The 9,488-nt window shown below is 43.2% G+C and overlaps 1 protein-coding gene across 2 annotated transcripts in view; it reads right to left on the bottom strand.

Moving 5' to 3' along the window:
- Positions 1-354: 354 nt before the first annotated feature.
- LOC125441260 overlaps positions 355-9,488 on the bottom strand; it is a 29,815-nt gene continuing 20,681 nt past the window's right edge. The window contains exons 15-18 of one of the 2 annotated variants that reach the window (XM_048511730.1): positions 8,321-8,422; positions 6,157-6,229; positions 3,940-4,731; positions 355-753 (exon numbers count right to left, since the gene is read on the bottom strand). In XM_048511730.1, the coding sequence (XP_048367687.1) occupies positions 707-753; positions 3,940-4,731; positions 6,157-6,229; positions 8,321-8,422 (1,014 nt within the window). In that variant the 3' untranslated portion in view covers positions 355-706. The remainder of the gene's footprint in view (positions 754-3,939; positions 4,732-6,156; positions 6,230-8,320; positions 8,423-9,488) is intronic. The other variant, XM_048511731.1, reaches the window with a different exon arrangement.

The raw sequence follows: 9,488 nt of genomic DNA, 5'->3' as shown, positions 1-9,488 counted from the left end.
TGTACTGAAGCTACAAACTCTGCATGAGAAAAAAAATACTCTGTTTAGTGATTTTGTATACACCTCATGTGAAACACTGAGCAAATGGATGTGATACCATCTGTAACTGGAGCACATGTCAGAGAAAAGCACAGCAGCAATACAGTTTGTTTTCGAGCAATGTTTTTAAGTACGCTTCTTATCAGGAATTCTAAGCGACAATTTTGCATTGAATTCCAACTCTATCCCACGCTGATCCAAGTTAGAAAGAGGTTCTGAGATTTCAGAATTCTCCCTGTGGAAGAAGTTATATTTATTGTTTTAGCTGTTTATTAACATAAAATGTAAGTTGAAACAGCAAGAATCTCAAGACTCTTCGAAGAACATTGTGGTTTATTAGAAAATGAAAAAGTTGTACAGACACACTGGACCACACAAAATCAAGAGCAATAATGAAATGTGTAATATCTTTTATAATAACCGAATTATGTCAATTTGTTTGATCCTAATAGAAAGTATTACACGGACTCTGTGTTTTTAGCATATGTGAATCTTCTTGCTACCATTGAGCAGCTTCAAAGGAAAAAAAATAAAGCATGTCTTATCTCTACAGCTGGTTTTAGATACAGAACAAATATTGTCATGGAACAGAGAAGTTTTATACAAAGCCAGATCTAAGCAGTCAGTTTTGTCACACAGAAACTTCATTCATTCTTCCTATTTAGTCTTAGCTGAGTTTACTCAGTGCTTGAGCTAGTGCATAAATATCGATTCCTGCGAGAAAAGAGAAAAAAAGATTAAGCACATTTAAAGTAAGTAATTACCAGTCTGAGAACTTCTACAAAATTGGCTAATTCTTTGAGCTGCTACAAGCTGCTTTGTCAGTGTGAGGTTCACCCCATGGTTTTCTACAACTACACATTGATATTAAAAGCTGCATAAAATTAAACAGCCGCTACAAGAACCAAGATGTTCTGCTGCACTGTCTTGGGGAGTGAGGGAAGCAGAAGAAGAGTTGGATTTATATCCCCCCTTTCTCTCCTGTAGGAGACTCAAAGGGGCTTACAAACTCCTTTCCCTTCCCCCCTCACAACAAACACCCTGTGGGGTAGGTGGGGCTGGGAGAGCTCCAAAGAACTGTGACTAGCCCAAGGTCACCCAACTAGCATGTGTTGGAGTACACAAGCTAATCTAGTCTACCAGATAGGACTCCACAGCTCAAGCAGCAGAGGGGGGGATCAAACCCAGTTCTCCAGATTAGAGTGTACCTGCTCTTCACCACTGGCTCTATCCACAGTACAGAGAGCTTGAAGATCTTGTTTGAAGATCTTAAGATAGCTGCGGCCCTTTTGCAGCTGCCTTTCAAGTAAGGTCTTTTAGAGGGGCACAATTAGGTATATCAGCAAAATATGAAATATAATCCAACAGAAGGGATGCAGCTCTCAATGGTAAAAATGTGCTATTGCTAACTGAAGATAACTTCTATACTTTTGTCTCTAACCACCATGAGAAACTTGTTTTCAGTATTCTGAATAAGCCATATTATTGTATTGTATTAGGAAGATTTCCCTTGACCCCAATGCCTCTGCTTTTGCAGAAACATATACTACAATTTAAAATCACTTAATTTGCCTTTGGTGCAGTTAAATTCTTCTTCCCTCCCTTCTGGCAGGCAGATTTGTTGTGGATACTTGATAAAGAAGATCACCATGTAGAATGACCACTGGCAACTTACCGTGAAGGGTCTTTCTCTGCTAAGCACAGGAGGACATTTTCTGGTGATTCTCACTATCCAGTCAGGGAGGCAGGAACAAGGAATCTTATTCCTGATTTCTGGAATATGCCCCCCTCCCCAGTTTCACTAGCTCTGAACAGCAGTCAATAAGCTATTAAACTATGTAAATACAACAGTCAATTCCAGAACTGAAACATGCCTGACAGAGGCTTCAGAAAGAAGAGAGAGAAATAGGAAGGGATAAGCAATCAGTTGCCTGGAGAAAGAATGATGACTTGGGAAGGCAAGATGTCCTCCAACAGTCAGGGGGAAAGGACCCTTTATGGTACATTGACAACTGTCACTCTCGCTCTGAGTCAGATGACATTCTTTGGAATGTCCCATAGCAGTGTCCCTAAGAACAGGGTGGGTCATCAGTCTGAACTTTCTAGATGGTGCAAGACCCTCCTACCAAACGCCACACTGGCAGAGCTGCCGGTATTAATCTTGTGCCTAATGAAAGTAGAAACTGAGAACCATATTGCAGCCTTCCATATTTCCTTCACAGAGGTGTTTTAATGAGGGCTGAATTAGTTGCAGTGCTACTAACAGAATGCTCTGGGATCCTATTCAGGACCTCTAGCTTCTGGGATTGATATGCCTCAGCAATACAATCTTTTAAGATATCGACGAATGATGGCACTTCAAAACTTGCTGCCAATATTTGGAGGGAAAATGGATATAAAGAGTCCATCTTGCTTATGTGTTGTGTTCTGAGGACAAATATTTTAATGGCTCTTCTGATGTGTAAGGCATGCCATAATTTTTCCCTCTGGGTGTTTTGGCTGTGGGCAGAAAGAAGTTTAAGTGTATCTTGTGCTGTCTATAGAAGGTGGAGTTCACTTCTGGTCCCCAGAGGTTGTTTGTCTGAGCACCTTAAATAACTGAGCATGGCACTGGTGTTATCTCTAGTTTCTACTAATATCCTGGTGAGACTTTCACTGAACAATTTTCCCCCTGAAATGGTATGCAGAAATAATTGCCTTGCAGTGGTAGTTGGTTTACAATGCTCTAAGCCGCAGCATATGTCAAGCAGCTGCTACCAAGGCCCAGACCCTGGCCGAGAAGGACAATGTGTCCAAAGTTCCTTTGGCCCTGAAGGAAACTGCTTCAAGTAGTCTATTTGCCCTTTTGTTGAGATGGCGACTTTATGGGACAAGCTGAAGTATTTTTCCAGTTCAGACAATTGCTGCCTTATAGCTGATGCATTAATTGCCACTGCTGTAGTCTCACATGTTCATAGATGCTTGGTCAGCACATCTGTCCTGACTATCCCTGATGTGACCTTCACTGTTCTCTGAAAGTAGTCCAGGTGATTGAAGGACTGCCATCGGTCCATTGCTCAAGGCAGCCTGCAAAGTACTTAATTCGCATAAACAAGCACAGCATTCAATGAGTAAAACCTGGAAATTGCCTATTTGCCATGGACTTTGCCCTTCTGCTTCAAGCTGCTTTTCAAAGAACTGAGGAAGGGGGAAAATCTTTTCTTTCCTACTAACATTGGGAAAGATTTCCTTGTTCCCCTTAAGTCTGGATCTGATATCAGACTTGGGTCGCTCATTGCCTCCCTGATTTCCCTTAAAATTTAAGGCTGCAAAGGTTTTAGAAAGTAGGTACTGAAGAAGGAGGAGGAGGAAAAGGAGAAGGAGAAGGAGAAGGAGTTTGGAATTATATCCCCTCTTTCTCTCCTATAGGAGACTCAAAGAGGCTTACAATCTCCTTGCCCTTCCCCCCTCACAACACCCTGTGAGGTGGGTGGGGCTGAGAGAGCTCCGACAAGCTGTGACTAGCCCAAGGTCACCCAGCTGGCGTGTGTGGGAGTGGACAGGCTAATCTCCATTCCCCAGATAAGCCTCCACAACTCAAGCGGCAGAGCTGGGAATCAAACCCAGTTCCTCCAGATCAGAGTGCACCTGCTCTTAGCCACTACGCCACTGCTGCTCCCAGGGATTGCTACTCTCATAAGACAAGAACTTAGATTAGAAAGAGTGACAGTGGAGGCAACTGAGCTAACTGTTCTCCCTGTGAGGCAACAAAAAGAACTGAGAAGGTGATAAATTCCACAGGAATCAGGAAGATTGGATGGAGGGAATCACCAGAAGATGTCCTCTGGCTCAGAGGGAGAACTTGCTTTTCAAGTTCGGTTGTGTTGTCAGCTCAACTCTCAGACTATTTCATGTACTTACTCTGAAGATCTGGATAGTAGGGAACCAGCTCCTGAAGCATCCTAGTCAGAGTAGCCGGATCTTTCCCACGAAGCTGACTCATGATGCTGGAAGACGGATCTTCACTACTTTGACCCATCATGTTATTCATCTCTGTGTTCTGCTGTTGATAATCACTGTATGAACGGCCACCAGAAAAGGGAAACTGAACGCCTCCTCCATTAGCTTGCAGATTTTGTTGTTGGTATCCAGATGCCTGCGGCCAGCCAAGGCGATTACTTGCAGCAGGAAGAGATGCAGGAACATGATTACTATTCCCACCATTGTACCAAGAGGGAGCGCCTTGCGAAGGGCACTTTACCGGATACTCTCCTGTAGCAGAATAGGAATCTCCCGGATTGTCCCACCTACTTACTCTACCTCCTGCCTTTCTGTTGTCATATTTCTGAGTCTTGCTTCCTTGGTGACACTGCTTTGGGTAACTATTTTGTGAAGACACACTGGGGTGAGATTTTTCTCCACCTGGATTAGGCTGGAAATTAACAGGAGCAGCTTGGCTGAACTGCTTCATCCACTGATTGACTCCGAGAGCAAAGTTTCCCAACTGAAAAGCAAGGGACATCCTGATGCTGGTCTCTCTTGCAAGGTCACTGGAACCGACTGTAAAGGAAGATATCGTCTGCCCCGTCTGGCAGGTATTTGAAGCGCTTGGAGCGTGTCCCAGCAGGCCTGGAGCTTTTCCCAGCAGGCCCGGTAACGGTGCAACGCCATCAGAAGCAAGCTCTTGAGTCCTCTCCTCCTCCTTTCCTGGAAAAGGGAAAAAAACCACAGCACAATGCATCAGCAGAACTGTGTTTAGCCTGTTCTGAATTTCAAATAAGGTTCCAGAGTTTCTGGAAGAGTAAAACAATTTCGCAAATTTCTGACAGCAGATGAAGCTATTCCCTGTGTTTCCACACACACTGCTGTTCTGGTTATGCTGGTCTGACACTGAAGACTGATTGGGAAGGAGGCAAGCCCAGCAATGAAAGGAGAGGGGCATCAGCAAGCAGCCTCCTCCATGGGTAGATACTAAGCCTGTGCAAGGAACTGGCCTGTGCCAGAACATTAGCACTTCTATACGGCAAGGGGCGAGGCTGGCACACTACTGGAATGACAGGCCGAGCCTCTGAATGGCCACCTTGCTTTTAAACCAAGGCAAATCTTAACAAGTAGTGGAACTGATCCTGCTGGATGGCAGCTGAGTGGTCTTTCTTTGCTTGGCAGATCAAGGGGCCCACGCTCAACAGCTGTTTTAACACCCTGTTACTACAAATGACTTGTCTCTGACTCTCTTTCCGCCACCAAAATATACAAATTGCACAGAGACGCTGCAACTGAAGCGTGTAAATACGATACAGAACTACGTGAATCTGAGCTTGTATGAAGTTTAGCAAAATTTGCAATTGTTTGTACCGCTATGGTGAAGCCTGGAATTCATTCAAAAACTCTATTTTCATGTTCACGTGCCTGAAATATAGCATGTTATTTTTAGTATATATGAACCTATCCATGCACCTACGTGCTTAGCTATAAGCAAAGTACATTGCCAGTTACCCATCTGATCCTGCTGCATGTCAGGCTTTCTACAGTGTATTTCAACTGTGTAGTCATATTCCTAATTGGACAGTCATGTTCAGTCATCAGTTCATCTCTACACATTCAAGGGGACGGGTACATCAGTAGACCCTGAATTCCGGGATGTTTCCAACAGGTCTGGGCTGCAGACCACACTGAACCATTCATACTTAGAAGCATTCAGGACATAATTTTAATGAGCCGTTACTGAAAATAGCTACAGATAAATAGTGGGGGTTTCCAGGCATCACACAACACCCATCAAACCTCACCTTCACCAGATTATTACACTTCTTGTTGTGGGTTTTCTGGGCTGTGTGGCTGTGGTCTGCCATAAAGAGAAACACCTCTTGCCGAGACAGGGCTCTGAAGATGCCAGCCATAGATGCAGGCAGAATGTTAGGAGTCAAAACAACCAAACCCCGGCCACACAGCTTGGAAAACCCACTGCAGGTGGTTGATTCTGGCTATGGAAACCTTCAAATTACACTTGCATTAAAAAAATAAGCCAAGGTAACAGTGGCAGAAAATACTGAACAAACATGGAACTTCAAATGCAGTTAATGATGTTGGGTTTAGTTGCGGGGGAGGGTTGTATATTATATCCATTTAACAGAGTACCTGGATTAGTAGTATTTCTGTGTTCTGATGGAAACATCCGCAACAGTGGTGGAAGGTTTTTAATATGCTGGAGCTAGAAGAACAAAGAAGTTTTATCGCCTGTATGAACTACGTACAGCCAGTTAAAGTTGTAGGAAAGCTAAGGCTCAACAGTTGCTATGGAGCTAGCTGACTTTTAAACAGCACACACAATGGAGAAGCAGTGAAAAAAAAACAGAGAAAAGGAATCGTGCCAGCTGCATTCTTTCCAGAATTTGTTGTCATGACTCTACACAAGCATTAACTGGGTTCCTTTTTATGCCGGGGGGGGTATGCCCAAGGTACAATCTCCGCTGGGACTGGAACATTTCACTTCCAGGAGCAGTTTCCAGCAAACAGCCAAGGACAAGATCTTAATGAGCAAAATGCTGGGGGCACTTTCAGAAATCTTTCTGTTTAACTGTATTGGGCAATCTGAAGTGAACAGGCACACAGACAAAGAGTTTTCACCCTTATTTTTCTGACCAGCAATATCTCCACACTGTTCACCATGTAAAGCACCTTATGTGTCTGGCGGTTGGGCCTCTTGATTCCACCGTCTTTGTGTATGTAATTTCTTCAACCCACATATGACTGCAGGATTCCAAATAATTTCATGAAAATGGCTGCCTATCACTTCCCCAACTGGCTTAAAAAGAAAGCAAACGAAAAAAATTCTTAAACAATTTCATAACACTATCTGGGAAATAAACCAAAACAAAACCCAGTGTGAATGGCCACTGACCTGGCAATACAAAGTATAATAAGAAAGCCTACATTGTGGTTCTGTAATCTTTATTCTCCTCCTTGCTTCAACCATATCAATGAAAGCAGAAGTTTAGTTTGCTTCCACTGACATATACCGACATATCTTGCTTCCAGCCAATATTAGCACAGTGCAGGCAGAAATTCAACTCGTTCAGCCAAACAGGCTACCAGTTTAGACCTGTTTTGAAATTTTCCTCAGTGTCTGTTCTTTTTCTCAGTATTTCACAAGATTATTTTTGGAATTTCCAATATAAAAGAAAATTAGAATTGCATTTTATTTTCTCTCCGGTAATAACTTCTCAGTGGCTCTAGAACAGGGGTAGGGAACCTGTGGCTCGAGAGCCGCATGCGGCTCTTCTGCCCTTGCACTGCGGCTCCACGAGCCGAGCCGCTGGCCCCATCCTTGCCTGCCCTGCAGGCAGCAGGGCGGGCGCACCAACTGCCCGCAGCCGGCTGGGACGTGCCTCGGGCTTCCCCTCTCGCCTGCCCCGTTGGAGAGGGGTGGGTGCTTTCCCGGCGGCCGGCAAGGCCGAGCCGCTGGCCCCATCCTTGCCCGCCCTGCAGGCAGCAGGGCGGACGCATCCATGCGCTTCTCAGAAGGAGCGAAGTAAAAGGTAAAAAACCCCAATATATACAGTGTTATCTTTATTTTAAATGTCAAAAATTATTTGCAGCTCCAAGTGTTTTCTTTTCCCGTGGAAAACGGGTCCAAATGGCTCTTTGAGTGTTAAAGGTTCCCTACCCCTGCTCTAGAACATAGGTGTCAAACTCGTGGCCCTCCAGACGTTATGGACTACAATTCCCATCATCCCCTGCCAGCATGATGCTGGCAGGGGATGATGGGAACTGTAGTCCATAACATCTGGAGGGCCGCGAGTTTGACACCTGTGCTCTAGAATATTTACTGGAGGAGCTGTTTTTTGACAATGGTTGGGAGATCATGCTATTTAAGAATGAAGATGTAGAATTGTGGATATTAAATTGTTGACATGTATTAATATATAACATTTACGATTTTCTTTTCTTTTTTTAAAAAGAAAAGAAATCCTGCTGGGCAAAAGTCTTAGCGGGCACCAGGAAAAGAGCTGGTGGGAGCAACATTGGGGACCCCTGAACTAGAAATATTGCTGGTCAAAGGATGAAAAAACAAAGCCATTGAAAAAGATTAACAAAGGTGATAAGCAAAAAAAGAGATGTTTCTGCAATTAATTTAACCTTTTGACAATGAACAGAAGCTTCTGAATAGCATAACTAATACAAGATCTGTTGCTATTGTTATAAAATCAGAAAACGAGCACTTAGATGAGCTTTAGAATCAAAAATACCACAAAATGAAACAATCGAATAAAATAAGCAATGTGAAAATAAGATTACTTACAGCTGCTTTGTTTTCACAAAAAGCTTTTAATGCTTCTGACAAAGACTGTGCAATATTTATTACTTGAGTTGCTTCAGCATCAGATGTTATCTCAAAGACGTCCTGCAAAAGTTTTAAAGGCTATGAATATAATGTTTAAGTATTTCCCTTCATTCTGCATTTGTTTCTGTCGAGTGCTATTTTTGTCCTAATTGCAGACAATAAGAACAAATGGCAGTTTAGAATCGAGTACTAGATATTCAGGTTGGCTCTAGTGCAGTGGTTCTCAACCTTCCTTTAATATAGTTCCTTATGTTGTGGTGACCCCCATGGCCTATCTAAATTTATGAGTTCATCTGGGGAAACGTCCCTCCATGAGCCTGCTCTAAAGGCTCTGTTTTCCTGGCCGTTTGAATTGGATGAAAGAATGGGGGAGGTAGCCCTGCCCACCCAGCTGGGGGTTGCTCTGTCTCTGGGGGTTGCTCTCTGAAAGGAAATACAGATTTGTGGTCATCAAGACTTTGATCCCATTGGGCTTTAAAAGAGAAATGTAGTGTAACGATGTAAAAGATTTTATGCGTTTCTTTAAAATGAAAGGTAAGTTGTAGGAGGAGAGGGGATGAGAAGCTGACACTGGAGAGTGACTGGGGAGAGGCTGTGCTGAACGGTGAGAGTCAGTCTGTGTTCAGTTGAACTGCGAGAGTGCGTGAGCAACATTTAGAGAGGAATGGTTGTTTATGCTATGCTGGAGGAAAGATTTAGTCTGCGCTGTATTAGAGAGAGGGAGGCTGTCTGTGCTAAACCTGTGGTGGTGTTCTATGAAGTGTCAAATTGCCAAAGAAATAGGAAGAAACATTAAGAATCTAGAAATGAACCTCAGCAGAAGTTGTTGCCATTTGTTGTAAATTATTTCTTGAACCCTTTAAGCTAAACAACATATATAAATAAAATTTTAATTTGTTCAATGTGACCTAGTAATTTCCCTTGGATAACGGAGCCCTTCGAAATTGCTATAAAGCTCAGCCACACAACTTCAGGGGAAATTATAAAGGGGTTTGGAATTAAATTCCTGCCAGGAGTGGAACAGAGAGAAAGGAGGGGGGAAATAAACATTATTTTGCACCTATTTTATATATTTATTTGTAAAGAAATAAGAGTGGGCATCACATACAGCAATATATGACTGAGT

This window comes from Sphaerodactylus townsendi, linkage group LG11, assembly GCF_021028975.2.
Source record: "Sphaerodactylus townsendi isolate TG3544 linkage group LG11, MPM_Stown_v2.3, whole genome shotgun sequence".
NCBI classification, from domain to species: domain Eukaryota; kingdom Metazoa; phylum Chordata; class Lepidosauria; order Squamata; family Sphaerodactylidae; genus Sphaerodactylus; species Sphaerodactylus townsendi.
The sequence above is the reverse complement of the archived record's forward strand: the minus strand, read 5'-3'. Positions and strand labels throughout refer to the sequence as shown.